Raw genomic sequence first — 26,309 nt, 5'->3', positions numbered from 1 at the left:
GGTACCACTTTGAAGAGTCCCTCCTTAAAGAGTGGACTATTCCAACGGTGGTGGACCCCCAGTTTCCAGGTTAAATAAGGCAACCATGATTTCAGTTGAAGAATCGCCGGCCTTTAAGGATCCGGCTAACAGAAAAGCGAAGGCTGTGGCCCGAAATATGTTCACTGTTGCGGGTTCGGCGCTTAGGCCGGTCTTCACCATTTTCCTGGTGTCGCAAACTCTGATAGAGTGGGCTAAACTTTTTAATGCCGTGACCTGGAGGGTGAGCAGCTCCCTCCTGCCTTTGTTGAGCTGGTGGGCCAGTTGGTCCAGAGGCTGCAGTTTATCTGTGATGCCTCTTTGTAAGTGGCTCCCCTAAATTCTAGACTGTCTGTCTCAGCAGCGGTCCTTAGGCGTGTTTTGTGCCTCAAGTGTTGGTCTGCGTACCAGACCTCTAAAAAAAAAAAAAAAAAGCCTTAACTGATCTTCCTTTTCAGGGAGATCACCTGTTTGGAGCTACCCTGGATGACATCATTAAGAGTCTCACAGGGGGGGGGGGGGGGAGGAGTGCTTTTCTTCAGCAGGCTGGTAAGGGTAAGGAACCTTGTCATAGACTTGGCCTGTCCTCGGCTCACAAGAGGTTTTTTTTGTCCCTCAGTTTCAGCTGACAAGGGTTCAAAGCCTTTCCGGGCCTCTTCGGGAGGATCCAAACGACCTTGGTTTTGCAAGCTGAGTGTGAGATTCTGCAGACCCACAGACAAGGCTTCTGGATAAAGGTGCGCCGTCACCTGGCGTGCGGGGGGATGTCTTTGCTGGTTTCCGGGCCCATGGACTTCCTTGGTGCAAGACAAGTGGGTTCACGAAGTGATACGGTCCGGCTACAAGATCGAATTTCATTCTTTCCTTACAATGTTTGCCTGTCTCCTGACCGATTGCAAGCTCTCTTTGGGGCAGTGCAAGACCTGTTACTTCAGGGTGTGATTGTCCCCGTTATCAGTTTGAGGCGTTACCCTTTGGTCTCGCCTCTGCTCCTCGGGTCTTCACAAAAGTGTGGGCTCTGATGCTAGCGATGCTACTTCAGTGGGGGATCGCAGTGCTGGGTAACCTGGACGACCTCCTCCTGTGAACGGAGTCCCCTGCTGCTCTGGTGGACAAAATGGAAATCACTATACGGACTCTTAAGGAAGTTCCGTTGGTTTCTGAATTATCAGAAGTCTGCTCTGGTTCCTTCCACAAAGATGGACTATCTGGGTCTGACTCTGGACTCAGCTCTACCTAGAGTATTCCTTCCTCTGGACAATTTCGATTCATCTCCTGTTGTCCAGCAGATGGTCATCCCTCCAGACTTGCATGTGGGTGCTAGGCCATTGCAAACCATATTCTCAGTGTCCATTAAGTCCATCATTTTTTTGGTCACCCTGTCTCCCTAATAGACACAGGTTGACTTACACATAAGAGGGGTCGGGGGAGCTGGAAAATGGGTTTCCAGGACTCTCAAATGTAAGCTGGGTTCCACAGGCCCCCCAACCAAAGTGACTCCCGTTGCAGCTTCCAAAAGTGGGGTGGGGGGGTGTAACAGCGGGCACGGCCACGCCACTGTTAGGTCCTGAGGATACTAACCACAGTTCTTCTGTATTTGCATCCCCCCCGAAAGACCATAGGTGACAGGTGCTTTGGAGCCACTGCATCTGTCTGGTATTGTAGCCATAGTAGGGGCATCAACCTCAGCTTATGTCCCTAAGGATAACTTGGCAGCTGCTTTGGCAAACCTGCAAGGAAAAATTGCAGCCATGATTACTGTTCGAAATAAACTTCTCAGCTGTCTTGATACTTAAAGAGGAAGTAAACCCTCCTCTGACACTTTTACCTATAGGTAAGCCTATGATAAGGCTTACCTATAGTTACTGTACATATCTCCTAAACATGCACCGTTTAGGAGATATTTACCTTACATGCAGCCAGTGACGTCACTGGCGTATGCGCTCTGAAGGAACGGCCGCTGGTGCCGTTCCTTCAGAGTCCCGTGCCGTGACCGTCTGCTTCCGCGTGCGTGCGCGGGAGTGACGTCACCGCGGCTCCAGCCAATCAGATGGCCGGATGCCGCGATCCCGGAAGATGGGCGACTGGACATGTCGCCCGTCAAACAGGTAAGCGGGCGGCACAGCGGGGGCTCTTTCTAAGGTAAGTATTTCATAATGAGCTAGTATGCGGTGCATACTAGCTCATTATGTATTTCTCTTTCAGGTTGCGAAAAAAAAAAATCTATGGTTTTACAACCTCTTTGTGGAAAGTTGTTTATTCAGGAAAGTTGTTTATTCTTTTAAAGAAAAGTATCTTCAGAGTGTAGATCTCATTTTCTCTTCTCTGTTTATTCTATATATTTAGCTGTCTTTTATGCTGTATGTAAATACAATGTCAGCAAGAACTGTATATATTCCCCAGAAGGTAATAATTATAAATATAAAAGTAAACACCCTATCTTGCATATATGGTTTGCTCTATAATCGAAACATAACGCCTCCCAACATACTAACATAGAATCTCAGAATCGAAATACATACATAGCAAAATGGCTTCTCTGTTCTTAACAAAGACAAAATGAAGTAACCTTCAAACTAACATCAATAGAAAAAAACATATATTTATATATATTTTTTTTAATATGTATTTCAGAGACTTTTATCATCTAAACTCCTAATCGCTAACAATTCTCCCTCAATGCACTATAATCGACTAATAAATGTGCATTCATCTTAAATAAGAAATGTCTCTGATCATCTATTTGATTTTACAATACAAACAAATTATAACAAATAATACAATAAAATAAACAATAAAATTGGATATGTCAGATAATGTACGTAAGCACTTCTCTAAAACCCAGAGATATTCCTGTGAAAAAATTTAACTATTTCATTCCATCAAAAGACTATAAATTATTATATTATTCATTAATTTTAGTTATTTTCCATCCAAATGATGTAATATCAAAGATTTTCTTCCTTCAATCTCATAAATTTGTTTAACTTTTTGTAAAACTCTTATCCTTGACCATATCATATAACTATTTTCCTGTTTCAGTGTAAGGAAGAAATAAATAATCTTTGATATGTAAAATTATTTACTCCAAAATATAAATTATTAATTAATAAAATCTCTTCTATCCCAGGAAATTTCTATAGAAATTTCTATAACTAAATGATTCGTACAATATAAGCCTTTATGCTTTAACTATATCTTTTTCCAAGGATCTACTAAACTAACAAAGGTTGCGTAGGAGAAAGTATCAAATTTCAATGTCAACACCGAGTCACTTATGTTTTCCTCTAGTCTATCTTGTCACTACCACCAAGATTACTACAGCAGATTTTACACATAATATTCCCATAATTGTATAATCCATTCTATTTAAATAAGGAACACAATATGTTTTAAAATATTTTCAAGCTCTAAACACATGTATTTCCCTGTATCAGACCATTCATTAAAAAAATTCCTATATGAAAATCGCATCCCAACTCCCCGTCTCATAATGATTGAACAATCAGAATGTCTCTTATGAAACAAGTCCATATGAGGAAAACATTGAAGTCAATCCAAAAAATGATATTCCTTGATAACACAATTAGAAAGAAATAAGAAAGAAAACAAAAAACAAGAGGTAGTGACAAATAGAAGTATGGTTGTGCTTGTCTCGTCGTCATAGTAGAATTCAAAAAAATATCAAAGAAAAAAAAAATAAAATATCTTGAAACTTAGAATTGAAAGATATATCAAGGAGAGAAAATGAAAACCAGTGTCAAATTATTATTAAAAAAATGTATGTTTTGTAATGTTCGTTGATCAATGTGGACCGTTCTAGACTCATAGACCTTTCTATGTTGTTTACCCATTCTATGAACAAAAATTAACTATAGTCCCAATAATTTAAGAAAACAAAAGAAACATTCCCAGTTGGCATCCCAAGTACCTTCAGATCTATAATTCTTAACCATAACTTGAGTACCTGGAATAAATTTCTTGACATACTCCAGAAGTGGAAATCTTATTTGCAACATTTCTATTTAAATCTAGCAAGGGTCTATCCATATTTTGTGCAGCAAACATCTGAAGTTCTTGTGCCTGTTGTTGCAATGTTTGCAATTACACTCTTTTCTATACAACAGATTGCAAATAACTAAGTATGCTAATCTCAAAAGATAGAATAGACATTCTTTGTCCTGTCATCGACTCAAAAAGTGACAAACCTATGCTAGAAAATACTAAAGCTCTTAAGCTAAAATATAGCATGTAAATAAGTCACCCAATCTTCAGTTTAGGTTTACCTTTTCCTTTTGGATTGTTCTATAAACAAAAAAACAAGACTCAGAAGTTTGATGACAAAGGTCTCTAAAAATTAGTATTTAAAAAATGTACTTCCTTCACTTATACAAAAAACTCAGGTACTGTATGTGCAATAAAATAATAATTCAAGGCCAATAGCGTTCTAGCCATTATTTTTGAAATAGAAGTAACCAATTAACCTTCAAGATTTTTTATAATATTTTTTCAATACTCTAACTAAGATAAAAGTTTTGTGTACCCCTCTTTATCCTGTGACCGTATTAAATCTTATAAAGAAGTAGCCTTATCAGATTCTTATATTCTTTTGACTACTAGACTCACAATTGCTTTCATTTCGCAAAAGGACCACTGATTTATTTTGATCTTTCCTATGTTCTATTCCTGAAGGAAACTTGATCATGTGTAAGTGGATTATTTTTGAGAACCAACAATGTCTCTCATGGACCATATGGAAAGATACAGCGTGAATGCATGAACCACATTTGCACTGTCACTCTGACTGCAAAACAAACGCAAGGCAGCCTCAGGTTCAGCTCTTTGTGCAGATATATATCCAGGAAGCTTATATTGTAACAAAAGTTGCTGTTGAGGAGGTAGAGCTGGAATTTTTAGCACTAATAGGTAAAGCGGCAAAACTAGGATCAGTCATCATATTGGGGGACTTCAATTATCCCGACATTGACTGGGAAGAGGGGACTGCACACTCGCATAAGGCCCGGCTATTCACGGAAACCTTACAGGATAACTACATGTCGCAGTTGGTGGATTCCCCTACTAGAGAGAATGCTATCCTGGATCTATTGATCACTAATGACCCAGACATAATCTCGGAGGTAGGAGTCCAGGACAACCTGGGCTCTAGCGATCACAGGATGATCACATTTAGTATAAATAACAATATAAAAAGGCAAGTGGGGAACATAAGAACCCTAAACTTCAGAAGGGCAGACTTTCCAAAATTGTACTCATTGATGGAAAGGGTAAACTGGGACCAAACCCTGGGATCACTGACCACAGAGGAAAAATGGGAATGCTTTAGAACAATATTAAGCAAAGGCATCTTGCAGTGCATTCCTATGGGGAATAAATTTAGAAGAGACAAAGCCAAACCTGGCTGGCTAAACCGTAGCGTTAAAAAACTTATTAGGGGAAAAAAATTGGCCTTCAAGAAATATAAATCAGAGGGCACCGTATCGGCCTTCCAGCAATACAAGGAGGAAAATAAGAAGTGTAAACACGAAATCAAGATGGCTAAAATCAACTTTGAGAGACAAATAGCGGAGGATAGTAAAAAAAACCCAAAGAAATTCTTTAAATATATCAACAGCAAAAAAACTAGGGCAGAGCATATTGCACACATAATTAGCGATGATGGGAGGATGGTTACAGAGGACACTGAAAAAGCAACCGTGCTGAATTCTTTTTTCTCGTCAGTCTTTACGCAGGAAAAGGAAGGGTACACTGACCATGACTGTATGGTTAGTAGTAATACACAGGACTTGCCACTATGGCTAACAGAGGGGGAAATCAGGGAAAGACTGGATAAACTTAACACAAACAAATCACCAGGCCCGGATGGCGTACATCCGAGAGTGCTCAAGGAACTCAGTATGGTTATATCTAGACCACTGTTCCTGATCTTTGCTGACAGTATTAGGACAGGAGATGTACCAGGGGATTGGAGGAAGGCTAACGTGATTCCGATATTCAAAAAGGGCCAGAGACATATCCCGGGAAATTATAGGCCTGTCAGTCTGACATCAATAATATGTAAACTTTTGGAGGGGATGATAAGGGACTATATCGTAGAGTATGCTAAAGACAACAACATCATCAGTAGTAACCAGCACGGGTTTACAAATGGGCGATCTTCTCAAACCAATCTCTTAGCATTCTACGAGGAAGTGAGCTGTGAGCTAGATAGGGGGAGACCAGTGGATGTGGTGTACTTGGATTTCGCTAAGGCGTTTGATACAGTTCCCCACAAGCGCTTAATTTATAAAATAAGGTCTGCAGGTATCGACAGCAGGGTTTGCTCTTGGATACGGAATTGGCTAAAAGGCCGTGTCCAAAGGGTGGTAATAAACAGCGCATACTCAGACTGGTCTGAGGTAGTAAGCGGGGTGCCCCAGGGCTCAGTCCTGGGACCAACCTTGTTCAATTTATTCATAAACAGCATTGAGGACGGGATCAGTAGTTCGTTATCAGTTTTTGCAGATGACACAAAATTGGCCAGGGCAATAACTGCACAGCATGAAGCAGATATCCTACAGAATGACCTGGACAAAATTACGGAGTGGGCAACGACATGGCAAATGAGGTTTAATGTGGAGAAGTGTAAGGTTTTGCACTTGGGGACCAAAAACATAAAAACACAATACACGTTAGGAGGGGAACCCTTGGGGGAATCAAAAATGGAGAAGGATCTGGGAGTCTTAGTTGATGATAGATTAGGCAACAGCATGCAATGCCAAGCGGCAGCTTCCAAAGCCAACAGAATATTAGCATGCATAAAGAAAGGGATGTATTCCAGAGATAAGACTATAATCCTTCCACTTTATAAAACTCTGGTCCGACCGCATCTGGAGTATTCTGTCCAGTTCTGGTCGCCAGTCCTCAGGAGGGATGTGTTGGAGCTGGAGAAAGTCCAGAGAAGGGCAACTAAACTGATTAGGGGGTTGGAGGACCTTACCTATGAAGAGCGGCTGCAATCGCTCGATTTATTTTCCCTGGAGAAAAGACGTCTGAGAGGGGACATGATAGCAATTTATAAATATCTTAATGGGGATCTCAGCTTAGAAGAAAAGCTGTTCATTCGAAGGAATTGCATGAGGACTCGAGGACATACAATGCGATTAGAGGAGAAGCGTTTTAACCTCAGGCAACGTGGGGGGTTCTTTACTGTTAGGGCTACAAGATTGTGGAATTGTCTACCACAAGAGGTGGTTTCTGCAGGTAGTATGGTGACTTTCAAAAGACTCTTAGACTTACATCTCAAGGATCAGGAGATTGAGGGCTATGTTAGATGATTACAGTCACACACACCTACACAGGTTGAACTGGATGGACTATTGTCTTTATTCAACCTCACCTACTATGTAACTATGTAACTATGATCTGGAATCCAAACGGCAAATCCCATCACATGCACTCCAATGTGCCGATATCTGCATCCATCTATATAAGCACAGGAAATTTATTTCTGACAAACTGTGGCTCTGTCTCTCACATTGTGTCATTTGAGACAAGAAATAATTACCTCCCACTTCAACTAACAAGCCTTTCTCCTCAAAATCCAATTGTCACTAGGCAAAACTTTGTGAATTTAACACCTTTTAGTGTATCCTGAGATGTTAGCAAAACAAGTGATGCAAAACCCACAATGTGTCTCACATATAGCATTGTATAATGCACCCTTACATTTTTAGTGATAAAATTGTCTCATCATCCACATACACTTGTATGTAAAATGGTTGAGAGAGATCTACATTATTTAGAAATACTGAGTTTATAAGGGCTTTATTTAGATCTTCAAATTATTGTGTACAAGGCCTTTCCTATTATCAAATATATTTAGCCTATATCATTAGTAAGCCTCCATAATTCATTTACTCAGATAGATGCTTTTTCTGCAAAAATCTCAATTCTCGAGAAAAGTTGACAAGGCCTAAAAACCTTTTTATGACAATTACATTAGTAGGTAATAATACCTTTTTAAATATTTTTTTCTCTTTTCATCCATGAACTCTCTGCCATGTATCTGGAAGAATTGACACAAAAGTCTGTCATTCTCTAAGCCGCAGAAGAAATGAAAACTGTCATGGGATAGCTAGCTAGTTTGTGCAACTAGATCTTTGCTTCTCTGTATGCTTTAAATTTCACATTCTTTTCAGAGAGCGCAGAAGATAAACTATTACTGTCAGTTGTAGCTGTTACACTTTGTATCCCAATATACTGTTGGTAACAATCTCGTTTATCGTTTTTAACAGATTTTGATTGTACATCTGCAAAAAAACTTGTACATTGCTTTTTAATATGACTTTCCTGATTACAGCAAATACAAAGAAATTGTTTGGAGACTGATTTTTCCTGTGAAACTCACAGGGGCCCACCCATAAACTGGGATTGGCCTATTCCCCGAGAATGACTCCTCCCACAATCATAGTCTTTACCCTTATCAGAAATGCTTATTGCAAAGACTTTTAACAGTTGACTTTTAGAAACTTCTGGTTGCACAAAACATTTACACTTTCAACATTTGCTGGGTAGCCTCAAATAAATTAGGACAATCTACTACCTTTATTTTAAAAACCAAATCCAAGTTTGGAATCTTTTTGTAAAAAATGCGCAATCATTAACTTATTGTTTCCTGCAACCTTATCTGTAGGATTGCTGTTAAACACTAAACACCAAGTTCTTTTCCATTCATCTAATTTGCATACAGTTATTTCCACAATCTCAATTCATGAATTCTCTTGTAAGCTTTGTTCTGCCCCTTGTATGTGTTTTGGAATGACCACATGTAATAACACATTTTCTTTTCACTTTCAGGGCTTAAATATTCATAAAAAGATAACCATAATTTACATGCAGCATTAAACTTAGTTGTTTCTTTGCTAAACATTTTGTTGTCAACACTCTAGCACTGATCAATAAACCACAGCATGTCTGTATTCCATATATGGAATGTATCAGCTCCCGATTAGTACAGGGACATGTTTTATACTTTTGAGCTTGAGATGTTAACAATTCTATTTTATCTGCTTGTATGAAGAATGACAGTCCTGTGTGCACTTAAAGAAAATGAGTATGAGTAGTGTCTTTTTTTTTTTTTTGCCTTTTGTTCTTTCTTTTGTCCTTGGACCTCCGTCTTCAATATTCAGAATCTGACTTACAAACTTTCCTCATCCAAAGGGAACTAGGGTTTCTAATAATGGTGGGCTTTAAAAAATAACGTTAAGTCTCAGTCCCATTTAAAGCCCTATCCTCGGGTCTCCAACCCGATATCCTGTGAGAACGTCTCATGTGTCCTGGCAACCAGCTTCCTCTGGCAGGGACTATAACCTTGGAATAAATCTTCACGTACGTAATTTTACGAATTCCTCTTAACCTGAAAGTCCTTCCTGGATCTAAAATACTTGAAGAAAACTGTCCACAGGACCATGTTACTTAACCTCGGGCAAGCTGGGCCTTTTTTTTTTCCCTTCTTGCTGAACTGAAAGCTGTTAATAGGGTGAGAAAACAGACAAAAACTCACCCCTGGGTGCAGGACTGGTAACTGGAGTAAAAGATAAATATACTTCATCCAGGTCTGCATTCTCCACCAAAATGTTCAAAATTGACTTCTCAGCTGTCACGATACTTCAGGAAAGTTGTTTATTCTTTTAAAGAAAAGCAAAACCGAATAAAACAAAAATTGACAGAAGGAGAGAGCTGTTACATGTCTTCAGAGTGCAGATGTCAATTTCTCCTCTTGTGTTTATTCTATAGATTTAGCTGTCTTTTATGCGGTATATAAAAACAATGTCAGCAAAAATTGTCTATATTCCCAAGAAGGTAATAATTATAAATTTAAAAGTAACCACCCACTCTTGCATATATGGTTTGCTCTATAATTGACACATAAGTCCTCCCAATATACTAACATAGAATCTCAGAATAGAAATGCATACATAGCAAAATGGCTTCTCTGTCAAAATGAAGTAACCTTCAAACTAACATCATTACATTATTTATATATATATATATATATATATATATATATATATATATATATATATATATATATATATATATATATATATATATATATATATATATATATATATATCCTATGTATTTCAGAGACTTTATCATTTAAACTCTAAATCTCTAACAATTACCTCAATGGCACAGTGCGGTAAGAGAGAGCGGTCCCATTCTCCAGACCCCCTTCTTCAAGGGTAGATGAGAAATGGGTAGACATTGATGAGGAGGTGGTCAATCTAGAGCTCGAGAAGAGTCAGATGGTGGATTCTAACTCTGCAGAGTCTGGGCCCACAGAAGTGCAGGGGTCCTCGGTCTCACAAGCTCTGGAGGTATTAGTACAATCCCTCTCTAAAATGGTTTAAGTTGACTTTGTGTTACCGCCAACTGAATCTTCTTTTGGGGTCTCTACATCCTGCCTCCGACTTCACAAACTTTTCCCTTGCATCCTTTCTTTGAAGATTTGTTTTATGCTGAATGGGGACACCCAGGTAGTGTATTTGTGCCAACAAGGATATTTTCTATGGAGGGAAAGATTTAAAAAAAAAAAAAGTTTAGTATGCCCACAGTGGATGCAGTGGTATTTTGTTTTAATAAAAAATTGACTTGCCCAGTAGAAAATGCCCAGGTCTTTAAGACCCACCTGCCAAAAGGCTGAATAAACTGTTAAAGGCCTCCTTTGCCTTGGCAGGCTCTGCTATACAGCCATCGGCGTTTGCCAAATCCTCAAAGATTGCTTGGGCTCAGTTTTTCAGTAGATGCCATGATTGACTCTATCCAACTCTCATTTTGCTTTAGTGTCAGTCCACATGAGGAGGGTTCTATGGGTGAAAAGCTGGTCTATGGAACTGGCTTTTAAAATGTTTGCTAGCAGGTTTTCCCTTTCACAGGGAATGCCTGTCGGGGAGGACTAGGATAAATACATCCAAAAAATCTCTGGTTGGAAAGAGCTCCCTCTTGCCACTTAAAATGGTTCTAAAGGCTCATTCTATGCACAGAGCAGAGTATAACCTGTTTTTTTTATTTTTAAACTTGCATTTAATTTTACTTGAACAAAAAGGAACCTGTTTTGGCACATTTGAGCATTAATGCATTCCGATGGGCAAAATAAATTAATATCCTGGCCAATGAAATCCATTAACACTCAGATTGACGCGCCTAAACGTGTGTGCATTATGTAGCAGCTTTTCCTCCCAAAAGTTCCAGCATTCAGAGGAGAAAGCAAACCCCCTGTGTGCATAGGGCCTAGTTCGTAGCCCCTGGCTTCTAATTTTGATATTGCTTTTGGGAACTCTTCATGTTCTTGACTGCAGTTACCTAGTTTCCACCTCCTAAGAATCTCAAACTAATTCATCCATAGCCAGTATTTGGTAATGTTAATCATGACTGTGTTTTCTGTTTTTTGTAGGATTTCTGTTCAGCTCAAAGTTCAGTAGATTAAATGAACAAGTTAAAGTTGAAGTTTAGTTAATTTATTTTCCCACTGCCATCTTTCAGGACAGACCATGAGATTTAGAGCTCTTCCCACCGAGACAGGAAACATGTTACCCACAAGAGTTAAAAGGTCATCCTTGAGGTCCTTGCCACAGTTTTTAGTGTTTCCTCTAGATGGGGGGTAGCCTGCTACCTGTATAAACAGTGGTGGAAGCCCTGAGCGCTCTAGGCTGTGCTGGTTGACCGGATGATGCAGAGGCATAATTTCCCGGGTCCCGAGACATTATTTCAGGTCACCGGAGGCATTTTAGGCCTTCTTTTGCCATTTAGCACTGGATGGCCAGGGATCTGCTGGGCTAGTGATGACTTTTATGTTTTTCAGGCTAAGGCCCAAGATAAAGGTCCAGTTCCTGCTCCCAAGAAGAAATGTGTGATCTGTACGGCTAAGTTAGGATCTTCTTGGAGCAAGCCAAGGAAGAGTTGGCTTATACTTTCCACACCTTTTGATCCCTTTTAGCTGACATTGAGACCTAGCCAGTCTCCTTGTCAGCCTCTGGTAGTGCCTAGGCGCTCTTTAGCGTGTTTTTTTTTTTTTTTTTTTGCATGGTGAGGTGACTGAAGATGTATCTGGGGGGCCTTGTCATCCTCTCAGGCACTGATGCTGATTTCAGGGATGAAGATTAACCTTCTAAGGGGTCTAGATACAAGTTGTCCCATTTAAGGATGTTGTTGATTTCCTTAAAGCTATACATGAAACTTTGGAAATCGAAGAGGAAATGGTACAGCTTTTTTAGGCATGAACTAATGTATCAAGGCCTTTGCAAAATAAAGGTCCAGATTTTATCCCTGTGACTAAAACTCTTTCAGGCAACATCCAGCTGGAGTGGTCAGAATCAGAGAAGAAGCTTTTCTTCTCCAATAGTTTAAAATTAAGGTTTTCCTTTGATCTGGATTCTTCACGTCCTTGGAGCAAATGTTCTAACCTGGATGAACTCCTTTCCAAGGTTTCTCACAGTGGATCTAGCCTTTGAGGTTATGGGGGTCCTCAAAGATCCAATGAATAAGAGAAGTAATTTGCTTCTGCGTAGGGCATGGGATTCCTCCATCACTAATGCATATAAGTGATCACATTCCCTCTGTTCTCAGCTGCATAAGGGCTGGGGGGGGGGGGGGAGCAGCAGCACACTGTCAGGACAAGTCTGATCATTGGTGGAGAGCAGGCTGAGTTCCCAGCATAGCTAGAGAACTGACTATGGTGTGCTCTCCTGCTTAGTGTGGTCAGTTTTTGATAGGAAAACAGAGGGGCTGGCAGGGACACCAGGGATTTTACATAAAGAAAGCAATACAAAGAGAACAGGATACTTTCTCATACAAGTAAATGGTACAGCAGTCACATATCAGGAATATGAAATGTTAGGGGTTACAAAGTTTTAACCTCTATTTGTATGTCAAGGAACCTAGAAATACTTTAGTTGCAATCACATTTACTAGCTAGTACTCCTAAAGCGCAGCTATTGGACTCCTTTCCTGTGCAATTTAACATTGGAGGATTTGTGGCAAACACTTAATTCTTCAAAATATTAGCCAGATCCTCTGCATTAATCAATTTACAAAGAGGGCTAAAGGCTTGGTCCAGTGATTTTTCCTCCAAATTACGATTCCTTGGCCTTCCATTCTTGAGGGGTTAGCTTTGAACACACCATAGGCAGAAAGGAAACCTTTCCTGGGAAAAAGAAAAGGCCAGTTTAGTGTTTTTTTTTTTTTTTTGTTTTTGTATTCAGCGCTAAGATGAATTGGACAGGCTCTAAAGGCAAGGGGGAGGGGGGTATCTTGTTTTAACCCTCAGCAGCATGCCAAGCCACAATGGGTCAATTCGCCCAATTCAAGACTGGGAAAGTTACATCCACAATGGGAACTAGTTACCGCCAAAGGATTCATTCTGGACCTGATCAAGAGGGGATACAAGCTAGAATTCAACTCCCAACCACCCTCAAGCCTTTTGGTATCCAAGTTTCCCAAGGATCCCAAGAAGGCCATGGCCTTATGTCTCCAGTTAGGAGCGTTAATCAGATGGTGTTCGTTCAGGTTCCCCTATTACCAAGGCTGTGGATTTTATTCTCATGTATTTGTGGTGAAGAAGTCTTCCAGAATATTCCAGCTGATTCTAAATATAAGACCTTTTAACAAATCCATAAAATACAAAGTATTTTGCATGGAGTTGATCTTTTTAGTCAGGTCTATCCTCTAACCAAACTGTTTCATAGCTGCACTGGACTTGAAGGATGCTTACCTTCATGTTTCTATGTTTATGTGGATTTTCAGAATATTTTGCAGATAGCAATCAGGATAGGATCCAGAATCCATCATTACAAAGGCTCTTCCTTTTGGGGGCTCTCCTCGGCTCCAAGGATTTTTTTTAAATCCTAGGAGAAGTCCTATCCCCTTTTTGAGGTTGAGAGCCATCACAATACTTCCCTATCTGGACAAACTTCTACAGATTGCTTCCTCTCAGGGGAGTTTGTGATTAGATCTGTAGTTCACTAAGGATTGGCTCCAGAATCTGGGATGGTTGATCAATGTGGAAAAGTCAAACAGGATTCCATCGCAGGTGATTGGATTTATTGGTTATAACATTCATTCCAGGGATCAGAAACTGTTTCTCCTGGAAGAGACCATTTTCAAAATAGACCTGGAGGTTGCACACCTCCCGTCAAGCAAGTGGTTTCCATAAGGATGGTAATAACAGTTGTAGGCCTAATGACAGCCTACATTTCAGTGGTTCCTTGGGCATGTCTTCATCAAAGACCTCTTTAATTATACCTTCTAAGTCTTTGGAATGGCTCCAGTGAAACCCTAAACAGCCTAGTAAGAATTTCAACAAGGGTCAAATGTACTCTTTGGTAGAGATCCCAGGCACATCTCTCTGCCTTTTCTGGAGTTAACCTATTTAAGAATGATGGATGTAAGCTCCTGGGGTTGAGTGGCTCATTTGGAAGGATGTCTATGGTCAGTGGTCCATAAACAAGACCAGGTGCTTTTCGGTTCCGATAGTACTGATAGCGGTACATCGAGCTCTGAAAGTTTTTCATGAGGATGTGAAGGGCATCCTCTCCAGATTTTGTTTAGATAGCATTGCCATGGTTGCTTATATCAACAAGCAAGGGGTTACAAGTAGTTCTGCCCTTCAGTGGGCGTGACAGGGATTTTTGGTGAGGTCAGAGCATTGTCTGTCTGGTCCCTATTTCAGCGTAACGCCTAAAAGGAACGCAAAACACCCTAGCAGATTTCCTCAGTCGCCGTCAGGTGTTGCAAGACAAATAATCCCTTAGTCCAGAGGTTTTCTCCTTTCTGGTAAACATTTGGGACCAAACAGAGGTAGATCTCTTTGCCTTTATGGCAAACAGAAAAGCAGTTTTTTAAAATCCTATGAATTTGGCTCTATCAATGCTCTAGCCAGTCCCTGCACTTTTAGTCTTTGCTACGCCTTTCCCCTGTTCAGGCTTAATCTGGCATTACTTCAGAAGTTTCATCAGGAGCACACATCTTATTCTTATAGCTCCTTATTGGCCCAAAAGGCAATGGTTTTCTTTTCAGTCCCTAGCCACAGCTCCCTTGGTGTTCCTTCCATTGAGGGAGGACCTAGTACCGCATGGTCCAATTCAGCATCCACAAGTAGCTACTATGAACCTTGCAGCTTGGTTTCTGGGAAAAAAAAACAGTTTTGAAGTCTAGAGGTTTTTTGGACCTCGTGGTCAAGACTTTGTTGAATTGCCAAAAAAGCGTCACTAGGGCCATCTACCAGAAGGTTTGGAAGAGATTCAATTCTTGGATGGAGGAACCTCATATGTGAGTTGCTAACATTCAGCCTATCTTAGAATTTTTTCAGTATGAGGCAGAGCAGGTTCAGGCAACCGCTTTAAGGTGTTTTCCTGCACAGTCCCCCTTTATGGGATCCCACAGTTTTAAGATTTTTCAAGGCTGTCTCTAGGATGAGACGATGGTTATAAAGACTTGTCCCACTTGAAATTTATCCTTGGACCTTCAGGCTGCTATTCTCGCTTCCTTTGAACCCTTGCAAGAGACTTTGGTTAAGGTTCTTACTTAAGACTGTTTTTCTGGTTGCCATTACATCTGTCTGAAGAATCCGCGAGATACAAGTTCTTTCTATTGGGGAATCCTTTCTCTCTATTTTTGATGACTGCAATGTGTTAAAGACTGACCCAGGTTTTCTACTCAAAGTGTCATCTTCTTTTTATAGATCTAAAGATATTGTATCGCCTACCTTCTTGAATTCCCTATCTGGAGCCAGAGAAAGAATCTTCAGCTTGCTAGATATTAGGTCAAAAGACAGCTTCTATCTTGAAGTCACTAAACATTTCAGGAAATTGGAATTCCCTTTTGTCCTGTTTTCAGGTAGCCTTAAGGGTGTCTAGCTAGATGGATCAGACAGGCTATATGCAATGCTTACAGGATTATGCAAACATCTCCACCATTTGTGAATGCTTACTCGACTAGGGCCTTGTCTACCTCTTGGGCAGAAAGAGCTAGTGCCATACCAGAACAGATTTGTAGAGAGGCAACTTGATCCAGATCCTCCACTTATATGAAGCATTAGCGTTTGGATTTATTATCAAGTCAAGCACAGGCAATTGTTAGGTCCTCCAGGCAGTGGTTTCACCCCCCCCCCCCACCCCGGCTTTTAAGTTCTTGCTTATAGACTCATAGACTTTCCTGGAAGACCACTATAGAAAACCCAGTTAGACCTAATGCTGGCCATACACATTAAGATTTTTGGAGAATGTTCGATTAATGGACAAATGTTATTCGAAAATTCTTTTGCTTTTAACATTAAATTTTAAAATTAATGTAATTTCTGAATAATAACCACATACACTGCCCGAAAATTTGTTGATCGATAGTTTTCCTTCCTGCCCTTTCAAATTTTCTTGTCACTGCAGTCGAAAACGTACAACGATTTGACCCCACTAACGATTAGAAAAGCAAACTAATTTTTCCTAAAATGAAAATTTCCAAAAGAAAATCTATACGTGTTTGGCCAGCATTACCATTAACCACTTTAGCCCCGGAAGATTTTACCCCTTCCCCTGACCAGGCCCTATTTTGCGATTCAGCACTGCGTGACTTTAACGGACAATTGCGCAGTTGTGCGATGCTGTACCTAAACAAAATTGACGTCCTTTTTTTCCCACAAACAGAGCTTTGTTTTGGTGGTATTTGATCACCTGTGCGAATTTTTACTTTTTTGCGCTATAAACAAAAAAAAGAGCGTAAATTTAGCAAAAATAACAATATTTTTCAAATTTCTTTATATGAAATTTGTTTTCTGCTACATATGTTTGGTAAAAAAAATTGCAATAAGCGTATTTTGATTGGTTTGCGCAAAAGTTATTGCGTTTACTAACTAAGGGAAAGATTTTTGCTGGTTTTTTTTTTAACGAGTAATGGCGGCGATCTGCGATTTTTTTTTTTTTTTTTGCGGGACTGTGACATTGCGGCAGACAGATTGGACCCTTGTCTGACATTTTTGACACTTTTGGGTGTACCAGTGACATTAATACAGTAATCAGTGCTATACATATGCACTGTTACTGTAAAAATGACACTGGCAGGGAAGGGGTTAAGTGTGTCCCTAGGGGCGTGCTTCTAACTGTAAAGGGATGTGGCTAGTGGTGTAACAACAGAGACATACAAACCTACATAGCAGGACCGTATGATCTCTGTTCTTACACAGGGGAGAATGACAGGCGGCTTTGTTTACATCAGCTGCCTGCCTTTCTCCCTCTACACCGGACGATCGCGAGTGACTGACGGACATCGGGTCAGCTGGTCACACGCGCGGGGATGTGCAGGAGTGCGCCTCCGGCGGCGCGCGCTCGCCCCCTAGAGCCTCACAGGCTAGCGACGTAGTCCTACGTCGCTTTGCCTGTGAGGGGCTGACTGCCGCAGTAAATATACTGTGGGCGGTCGGCAAGTGGTTAACTTTATTTCCAGTAGTCTTCCAGGACAGCGGGATTACCGCCCAATTGTATGTATTTTGTTCTGAATTCTTTTTTAGATCTCTACCGTGATTTTCATGTATTCTGAGGTTGAGGACCACCTTTTCACTTGTGGTTAATGTGTTTCCTGTCCTGGTGGGAGGAGCTCTCGGTCTCCTGGGCTGTGCTGGAAGACGGAGTCTAACTCCCAGTTTTTTGCCATACAGCACCAGGGGAAAAAACGTACTTTGTAGTAAAGTGTGTCCTATGTCCGACTGGCTGCTGCATAGTGTAAAACTCTTCTCCCCCGCAGGGCTGCAGAAGCTGATATTGGCCACTGCAAAAGTTGAGCGATTGTCTGCCTCTTCTGCCCACCGCCTCCATTCATGGAACTCCTGCTATGTTGTCCCAGAATGCAAAGCATTTTGTGAATAGAAGAAAAACAGATGAATAACACAGGATCGAGTTCTATGAATGGAGGACGCAGTTGAGAGGTGCAACTCTTTCACAGAAACTGATGTTAACCCTAGCAGCACTGGATAATCAATGCAGTAGGGAGAAGATTTCTACACTAAGCAACAGCCAGACAGAACAAACTTCATTACTACACAAACTGTTTGGCTTTACAATAATAATATTTACAACCAACACAGGATTTTCTGATTACCTTCATCAGTTTATTTTAACACTGTTTCTCCCATTTTAATTTTTTTCTGTTTAATTTTCCAGGATAAGTGTTCCAAAATTCAGTGCATTTGGCTGTTGTTTTTCTTATCTGGCTCGTCATTCCTTTTATATTACACATTTTCTTCTCAGGCACTTTATTACAGGTATGTCAGCACAGGATGTTTCTGTTTTGTTTTATATTTGAACTTATAAATACTACTATTTGATGAATGAAAGGGGAATGCATTAGATTATAATTCAATAAAGTGGAGCAGCGCTAAATCACTATGTGATACATTAATACAAATGTGAAAAACATCCCATAATGTAGTCAAATAAACAACAAATATATCCTCACCAAAAAAAAACTTTCATCAATACATACTATCAATACACATAAATCGAATGCAGTGAACATATGGTGCAACACATAAATATAAACCATAAATAATAATGCACAAAATAAATAAAAATGGGAGCAGTGAGATTACTTTAAAATTACACACAATAAAGTGCTAGAAGAGTCCCATGTAAAACTTGTGATTAGCCATAGAAAAGTTCATAGATAAAGTGCTGTGATCACCTTGAGCTTCTAAACAAATGGTGCAATCTGGTGCTCAATCTAAAACATCCACCACCTTATGCAATGGCCGCTCACCACTAGTTATAAAGTAATGCGCGTCAATCTGTATGGGCTGCTGGAAACTATCTCCATACACTCCTATTTACAGGATAATGTGCATCAAGGCTGTATGGGCTGCTGATAACAATCTCCATACGCCGAGTGTCATTTCAAAACATCTCACATGAAAAGGCAAAAATAACTCCTCATGGTGTAGTATTTAGGAAAAATATTTATTAAAATATAGCACACTTACATTTAAAATCACATTAGCGCGATTCCTCCTTCAAATCAGGGGGTCACAAAGCAATAATGCGCTGTGTATTCTGAACTCCCTTGAGAAAGTCACGTGGTTGTGAGGCAACACGTCAGGAGGAGCCGGGTGACGTCACTTCCGGTTACGGCTGCAACCGGAAGTTCGGAATACACAGCGCTTTATCGCTTTGTGACCCCCTGATTTGGAGAAGGAATCGCACATGTGGTTTTAAATGTAAGTGTGCTATATTTTAATAAATATTTGTCTTCGAACTCCTCATGATGTAGTATTTTTCTGCCTCTTCATGTAAGATGTTTTGAAATGACACTCATGTATATGGAGATCCAGAGCCCATAGTTTCCAGCAACCCATACAGCCTTGATGCACATTACTCTGTAAATATGAGTGTATGGAGATGGTTTCCAGCAGCCCATACAGATTGATGTGCATTACTTTATAGCTAAAGGTGAGCGGCCATTGCACACGGTGGTGGATGTTTTGGATTGAGCACCAGATTGCACCATTTGTTTGGAAACTCACCAAGATCACAGCACTTTAACTATGAATAAAATGTATAAAAGTAAACCTATGCGCTACCAAAGGAGAAAAAGGGAACGGATAAAAAAGAGGAAATGAAGATATGTTAACGGAGCACCAGAGGTCTGCAGCCAATTCTGTAGTGTCACCACATGCAATAAAATGTAAATAAAAAAATAAATCAGCGCAAAAAACACTCTAAAATCGGTGAACCATAAACTAGATAATATCAATCTTCACAGATGTGCTGAATGTGCCAAAGTGAACGTAAATAAATATATATAAAATACAAATTCGTAATCCCACGGAAATTGCTAAAAAGATGGTAAGCAATTTTAAGAAGAAATAGTAAAACTGACTGAATAATCAATAAATATATAAAAATTCTTCAGATGGTGAAGGGAAAGTGACATGTGCAGAAATGTGGATAAGCAAGAACAATAACGTAATAACGTGATCAAGTGATCTATAAAGTGATCAAAGATAGCTGAGTATACAATAAAGTGAATATCCAGTGCTGGAATGATCTAAAATGATCAAAAAATAGTTGAATCAACAAAATAAATTAATGTGCAGAAATGAGCAATTGCACACAGTTCTATAGAAGAAGAACTGATCAAAGGCTCCAACTGAAACAATTATTGTAAAAAATAAAAAAATAAAAAATTTTGGTAATATGCCCTATGAACTTGAACACGTTAATACGTTATTGTTCTTGCTTATCCACATTTCTGCACATGTCACTTTCCCTTCACCATCTGAAGAATTATTATATATTTATTGATTATTCAATCAGTTTTACTATTTCTTCTTAAAATTGCTTACCATCTTTTTAGCAATTTCCGTGGGATTACGAATTTTTTGTATTTTATATATATTTATTTACGTTCACTTTGGCACATTCAGCACATCTGTGAAGTTTGATATTTATTATCTAGTTTATGGTTCACCGATTTTAGAGTGTTTTTTGCGCTGATTTATTCTTTTATTTACTTTAACTATGAACTTTTCCACTTTGTGTGGAATTTTAAAAGTGATCTCACTGCTCCCATTTTTATTTATTTTGTGCATTATTATTTATGGTTTATATTTGTGTTGCACCGTATGTTCACTGCATTCGGTTTATGTGTATTGGTATGGTGAATTTTTTTTTTTTCTTTGGATAGATATATTTCTTCTTTAGTTGACTACATTATGGGAGGTTTTTCACATTTGTATTATGGTATCAGTGATTTAGCGCTTTATTTAATTAGTGACTGTATGTAGTGAAACTATAGGGATTGGCAGCTTTATCCATTATTTGCTTCAATTTATTATTTAAATCTTTGAAAATTATTATTTTAGCATATTTTTTCATATATATTGCTCCTTGGCCTTTCCCTGTTTTTTCTGTCATCAGACACACTTCTTAGCACACTAGTCCTTTAGATCAATGCATAAGATTAACAGCTGAAGATAGCTTTTTATTTCTGCATTTTATATAGAAAGTAGCATGATTTAAAGTGGATATAGACCTAAGACATGAAAAAAGAACAAAACACATCCCACTATAGTGTGTACAGGGAAATGGGAATGTAGTAAGCAATTAAAGAGATTAAACCGCACCCGTCCTGGTGTTGCCAAATCGGCGTAAGCCAGTTAAGGTTCCTGATTGCCGGCACACCACTTGGCAGTGTCACCAAACCAGTGCAGCCAACAACATTGTTGTACTAACCGTAGCCTTTTTGTTGGCCAAAAAAAATAAAAAACATTGGAGAATGAATATCACCAAAAGAAACTCCTATATGTCTACAAAAAATGATATAAAATTGATCTGGGTACAGTGTTGCATGTTTAATTGTCATTCAAAATGTGACAGCCCTGAACTGAAAAAATGGCCTGGGCAGGAAGGGAGTGAAACAGTCACGCGTTCAAGTGGTTAATCCTCAGACTTTGTTGATAATTTGTGGCAAATTGATAAGATTGTGCAAATTATTTAAATGTGGCTTTGGGAAAAATTACACCAAAATGAAAATTTTCTGATTTTTTTTTTTTATTTATTGCTATTTTTTTCTCAAAAGGAAATAAAAATATGTATCCAGATTTGCTACCAAAATGAAAGAGGTATTAAATCCAAAAGCTAACATTTATTATATTGTAGCTTACCAATTCTTAGATGTGGTGGCTAGATTTTATTTTTATGAGCTTCTTTCTTTTATTTTTACCTGGCGTTCTAGTTTGTTGTTTTTCAGCAGAACAAGCTCTTCTGCAGATGTTGCACTTACAGGGTTGAGACAAACTATTTAACAAAGACAAGGGTGCTTACAATTATCGGCTTTTATTTATGTAAAACCTTTATCCCAAAGTGATTAAAACAGTTTGCTGTAAGTGCATAAAAAGTATTAGCTGGAGTTTTGCTTTGTCAGTGTATCTAAATCTGCTAGTTCATCTAACGGTGCCCCCTTTAATTTGCTAGAACGCAAATAGTTAAGGTACCCCAATAATAAAGATGGCCTAGCTAATATGAACATGCTTATTTATGGGACTTATGCATTAAAAAATAAATTAAAAATACAGCAGTCGCTGGACTGCAGTCTAAAGGCCTGTACACACGATCAGATTATCGAACGATCTGTCGTCCGTTTTTTGTGGCATGCTAGTCTGATGTGGAAAGTGAAAAGGTTATTTTCATACGAAATTTTCCCGTACAACAGAATTCTACTTCAGAAGTGATGTCATGTGTTGGATTGCTTTGTATGTGTTCTTTCGTCTCTGAGCATGCCTAGTCTTGCTCTTAAGATTTTTTTTCCGTCAATCTGTACTAATGAGACGAAAATCGGACGTTGTATTACGGACGACAAAAATTTTATAGCCTGCACACCAGGATTTTGTCAGCCGAAAAGTCTGAGTTGGCTGTCGAAAGCACCATACTAACAATCCGAAAATCGGCAGATCGGTCGTCGGACAAATTTTCCCTACAGATCGTGTGTACGGGTCTTTACTCCTGAAGGTCGTTTTGTGCAATGCCTGAGTACTTGAATTTCTGCAGCCATGTTATGAAGCCACTTTCTTTTACTGGTTACCTTTTTTTTAATTTACAGTTTTCTTTTAAATTAATACAAAATATATATATTTTTCTTTTTGCAGCTTGATTTTTATGCACCCCACTATTGGACCTTTACAATTCTGGGATGTGTTGTGGGTTGTTGGTATCACAGAATTTGTTGTGAAGTTTGTCTTTATGGGCCTCAAGTGTTTGATCCTGCTGGTGCCTTTTTTCATAATGTCACACAAATGCAAGGTAAGGCTGTTACAGTACTTTCATGTTGTTAGGCATGTATAGTTATTATTCAATTGATTTTCAAAGAATTTTGATACAGACCTACATTTTTATGGGATTAAATATTGATCAGTTTAGTCTGCGGCTCAAGAGCCTAAAGGAATCTAAGGACAATAGAGATATAATTGAAACAGTCCAGCATGTGACACTGGATTTGAATATGGTGTGCCTGGATTTCAGATTGCTGTGCTTTGAAAACAGACCTAAATGGCAGGATATCGAGTGGCTCAAAGGAGAACACGCCTTTTTCCTGCAATAAATCCGGCATTTAAGACTGGCCATACATGGTGCGAATTTCTTTCCTGCAACTATGGGTTGCAGGAAAAATTAGTACTGTTTCCCCCCCCCCCCCCTATCAACACAGACCGTGTTGACATGAAAGACAGGAAGCAATTGTCTTCTCCCTGTGGGGGTGGGCAGGGGAAGCCGTCCCTGCCGGCAGAAGACAGTGATTATTGCTAGTGGCTAGATCAGCCACTAGCGTTGATCGAAAGAGAATCCAGCAGGCCGGTTGTAAACGTGGTACATTCAGCCTGCCCGTTAATGGTTAGAATCTGGGTCGGTTCCCGCTGAATCAGCCGGGATTAAAATTGTGTATGGCCAGCCTAAGGGAGGCCAAACATGGATTGAAATTCAGCTGGTTCGGCAAGAATCGGCCAATTTGAATCCATGTATGGGTAGGCTGATTGTACAGAAGTCGATCTATCAATCCAAATTCTGTACAACCACTCTGTCAGTTTTTTTCCAAATAAACCGTGCCACCCACTGCACTGATCAGTGTATTCCGATGGCAGGAAGGGTTCCCCATCGGCAAATTACAATAGCGCAGTGGGAGTGATTCCCTATCCACCTTGTGTGTTGATGGGGGAATCAAGTCATTTTTTTCTTGAACGAAAAATATTTACTAATGCATGGCCAGCATAAATCTGCAGTAGCAATAGGCAAGTGTGGAGTACACATTGAATCATGGAAGCACCCAGCTAACAAATTGGTATACTTTCAAAACTTAAATTAAATTAAACAAAGTTTGCTTTTAATAAAGTTTAATTAATACTTTACTTATGCAAGAAACAGTACTTATGCAAGAAACAGAACAAAAAACGCATATACCATTGAAGGGTGGTGATTCCGCACAAATGGGTGTTAATTATTATTTTTGTAAGAACTGCTGGCCCTACTGGTACAACTACCTAAGTAGAGTCTGAGATGAAAAGTGTTTGAGGGTAGTAGGTATGGCTCTGCTCTATTAATATACGGTATATAAATATGTGGTGCTCTTTAAAAAAAAAAAAGGTGAATAAAATATTCCTAGTGCTCTATTAAATTTCGAAGACCTTAGTGTTACCAAAAACACATTCTATTAATTAATTTTGTAAAGTGACAGATGCTCATATTACTTAGAAATGAATAAAATGACAAAAGTTGATAAACCTTAGATATGTGCAAATAATCTTTAGGTTAAAGATACTTGCAAGTTAAAGTGGCCGGTGCTCTTTAAAATTAGGCAAATTAACAAATGATCAATCTTTGATCCATACAAATAGTCCTTGAATGAATAATTAGTAACTCATGTGACAGGTGCTCTTCAATCGTGCATATCACAAATTCATGCTTGTGCTGGTGCTTCACTTTGTGCTCTCCCTATGGTACTGCACACTCCACAAAGCTCTCCAATCTAGGGTGTAGCTCACATTCGCAGTTTGTCACTGTGTAGCAGAACCCAGATCCACACCTTTGTGTCTCTCCTCTCCTTCCTCCTTTAGAAGTTCAGCCCCTCCGTCTCATCCACATGCAGAGAAAAATAACATCTCATAGCACAATACAGTTTTTATCTGTTTATTTCATTCAGACAGCTGGGAATGTACTCACAATTTATCTGCATTCAGAAAGCATTAAAAACCAGAAAGTCTGGGATGATATGCGCTCCACGGCTTTGCCAGGAAGTGACGCAATGAAGCTGGAAGCGCCCCCCTATGTGTTTCGTCAGCATATACAATTACAGCATGTTTTAGTTGAACTATGGTATAGCTTTCACACATATTCTATAATCTGGGCATGTTTGTATTTGGTAAGCAGAATAAAGCAGCTAAATGGTTGTAGCAAAATGAAAACAGTCCCTTTGGTGTACATTTAAAGTTCTGGAACGCCAGAAAAAAAATGTATAACTTTTTTTATTTTACAGTACAGGACACAGGATGTGTAGCCATAGACCATGGGTTATATGCTACTGCCTTGAGGTGATTGGACACTGGTAAAGGCTGGTAAAGACTAGGTTTATTACGCAAAGTTGGGATTCCAAACTGTAAATGCTGCTTCTTTAATATTTTTCTCCATTGTGCTGCTGCTTACAGAGGAATTGGACACTGGCAAATGCAAACTGTAGGCGAGGTCATGATAATTGTTATCAGCATGCTTCATTTCTTTTAAAGTGTCTTTAGAGGAATGATGCCTTTTCTACAGCAATGCTATGTTGAGACAGTTTTTTTTTTGTCTTTGATTTTTTTTGTCTTTTATTCAAGGTTCTTCGCTAAGTTTCTGCTGGAGTATAATTTTTCACAATTGCAGCTTTCTGGCACTGTCCTTTTCAGCCTGGCTTTTGGAGTACCGTGTCCAAACCTGATCAGACTGGACTTTCGGGGATAGTCTGGAACTGACCTTCAGGCAATGGGTTCCACCAAGGGAGTTTTCTTGACTCCATTTTGCTAAAAGGTACCTGTGGACCGCTTTTGGGGTCCATTTGTCGGCCTTGCCTAAGTACACACCCCTTAGAAGACTGTTCGGCCAATCACTGTAAGATACCTTAATTAGGTCACTGGGTAATTAGTCCCAGTTCTTGCCAGTTTTGCCACGAAAGAGATCAGTGCTAATAAGTGGTTGGATGCCCTTTCTGTAGAACTCTATTCTTGTTGGCAGACCATGCCCTTAATCAAATTAAATCTGTGATTTTGCTTTGTCAGGCCATGTCTGATTGTACAAAATCCCTTTAAACAGTTCTAGCCACTGAAGAAGTTGAGCCCCCACTTATAGAATGTGTAAAGCGGCTATGATGGTTTGCTAGAAGCCTTGCATGTGTCTTATGTTCGTTCATATGTGTGAGTCACTTTGGCTAAAGTGACAGACTGGGGACCCCTTGAGTAAAAAGCCCCTGATCCACAAGGCCTTTGAGGGACAGCGCCTCTTCAGAGCAGCTCAGACAACATCGTCAGGGATGCTACTCATGGCAAAATCACCCATCTTCCATAGCAGAAGAAACCTAAGGAACAGACTGCCAAGTTCATTACCTCTTTATCTGTAAAGCAGTGTCCCTTTTTTCTTCTCGACCCCTCTGTCCACCCCCCTTCAAGCTTGGCTCCCTGTCCACCTGCAAGGTCTGGCACCCAAAGCCTGCCAAATCTTTAGAGAAACCTTACT

General features: G+C 39.5%; 1 protein-coding gene across 1 annotated transcript in view; it reads left to right on the top strand.

The window, feature by feature from the left end:
• RNFT1 (ring finger protein, transmembrane 1) overlaps positions 1–26,309 on the top strand; it is a 68,580-nt gene that overhangs the window by 21,728 nt on the left and 20,543 nt on the right. The window contains exons 4-5 of the mRNA XM_082248374.1: positions 18,228–18,328; positions 22,706–22,859. Coding sequence (XP_082104500.1) covers positions 18,228–18,328; positions 22,706–22,859 — 255 coding nt within the window. The remainder of the gene's footprint in view (positions 1–18,227; positions 18,329–22,705; positions 22,860–26,309) is intronic.

This window comes from Pelophylax lessonae (genome assembly GCF_965119305.1).
Source record: "Pelophylax lessonae genome assembly, chromosome: 2".
In the NCBI taxonomy this organism is placed as follows: Eukaryota; Metazoa; Chordata; class Amphibia; order Anura; family Ranidae; genus Pelophylax; species Pelophylax lessonae.
This window is presented reverse-complemented; position numbering and strand designations above follow the sequence as displayed.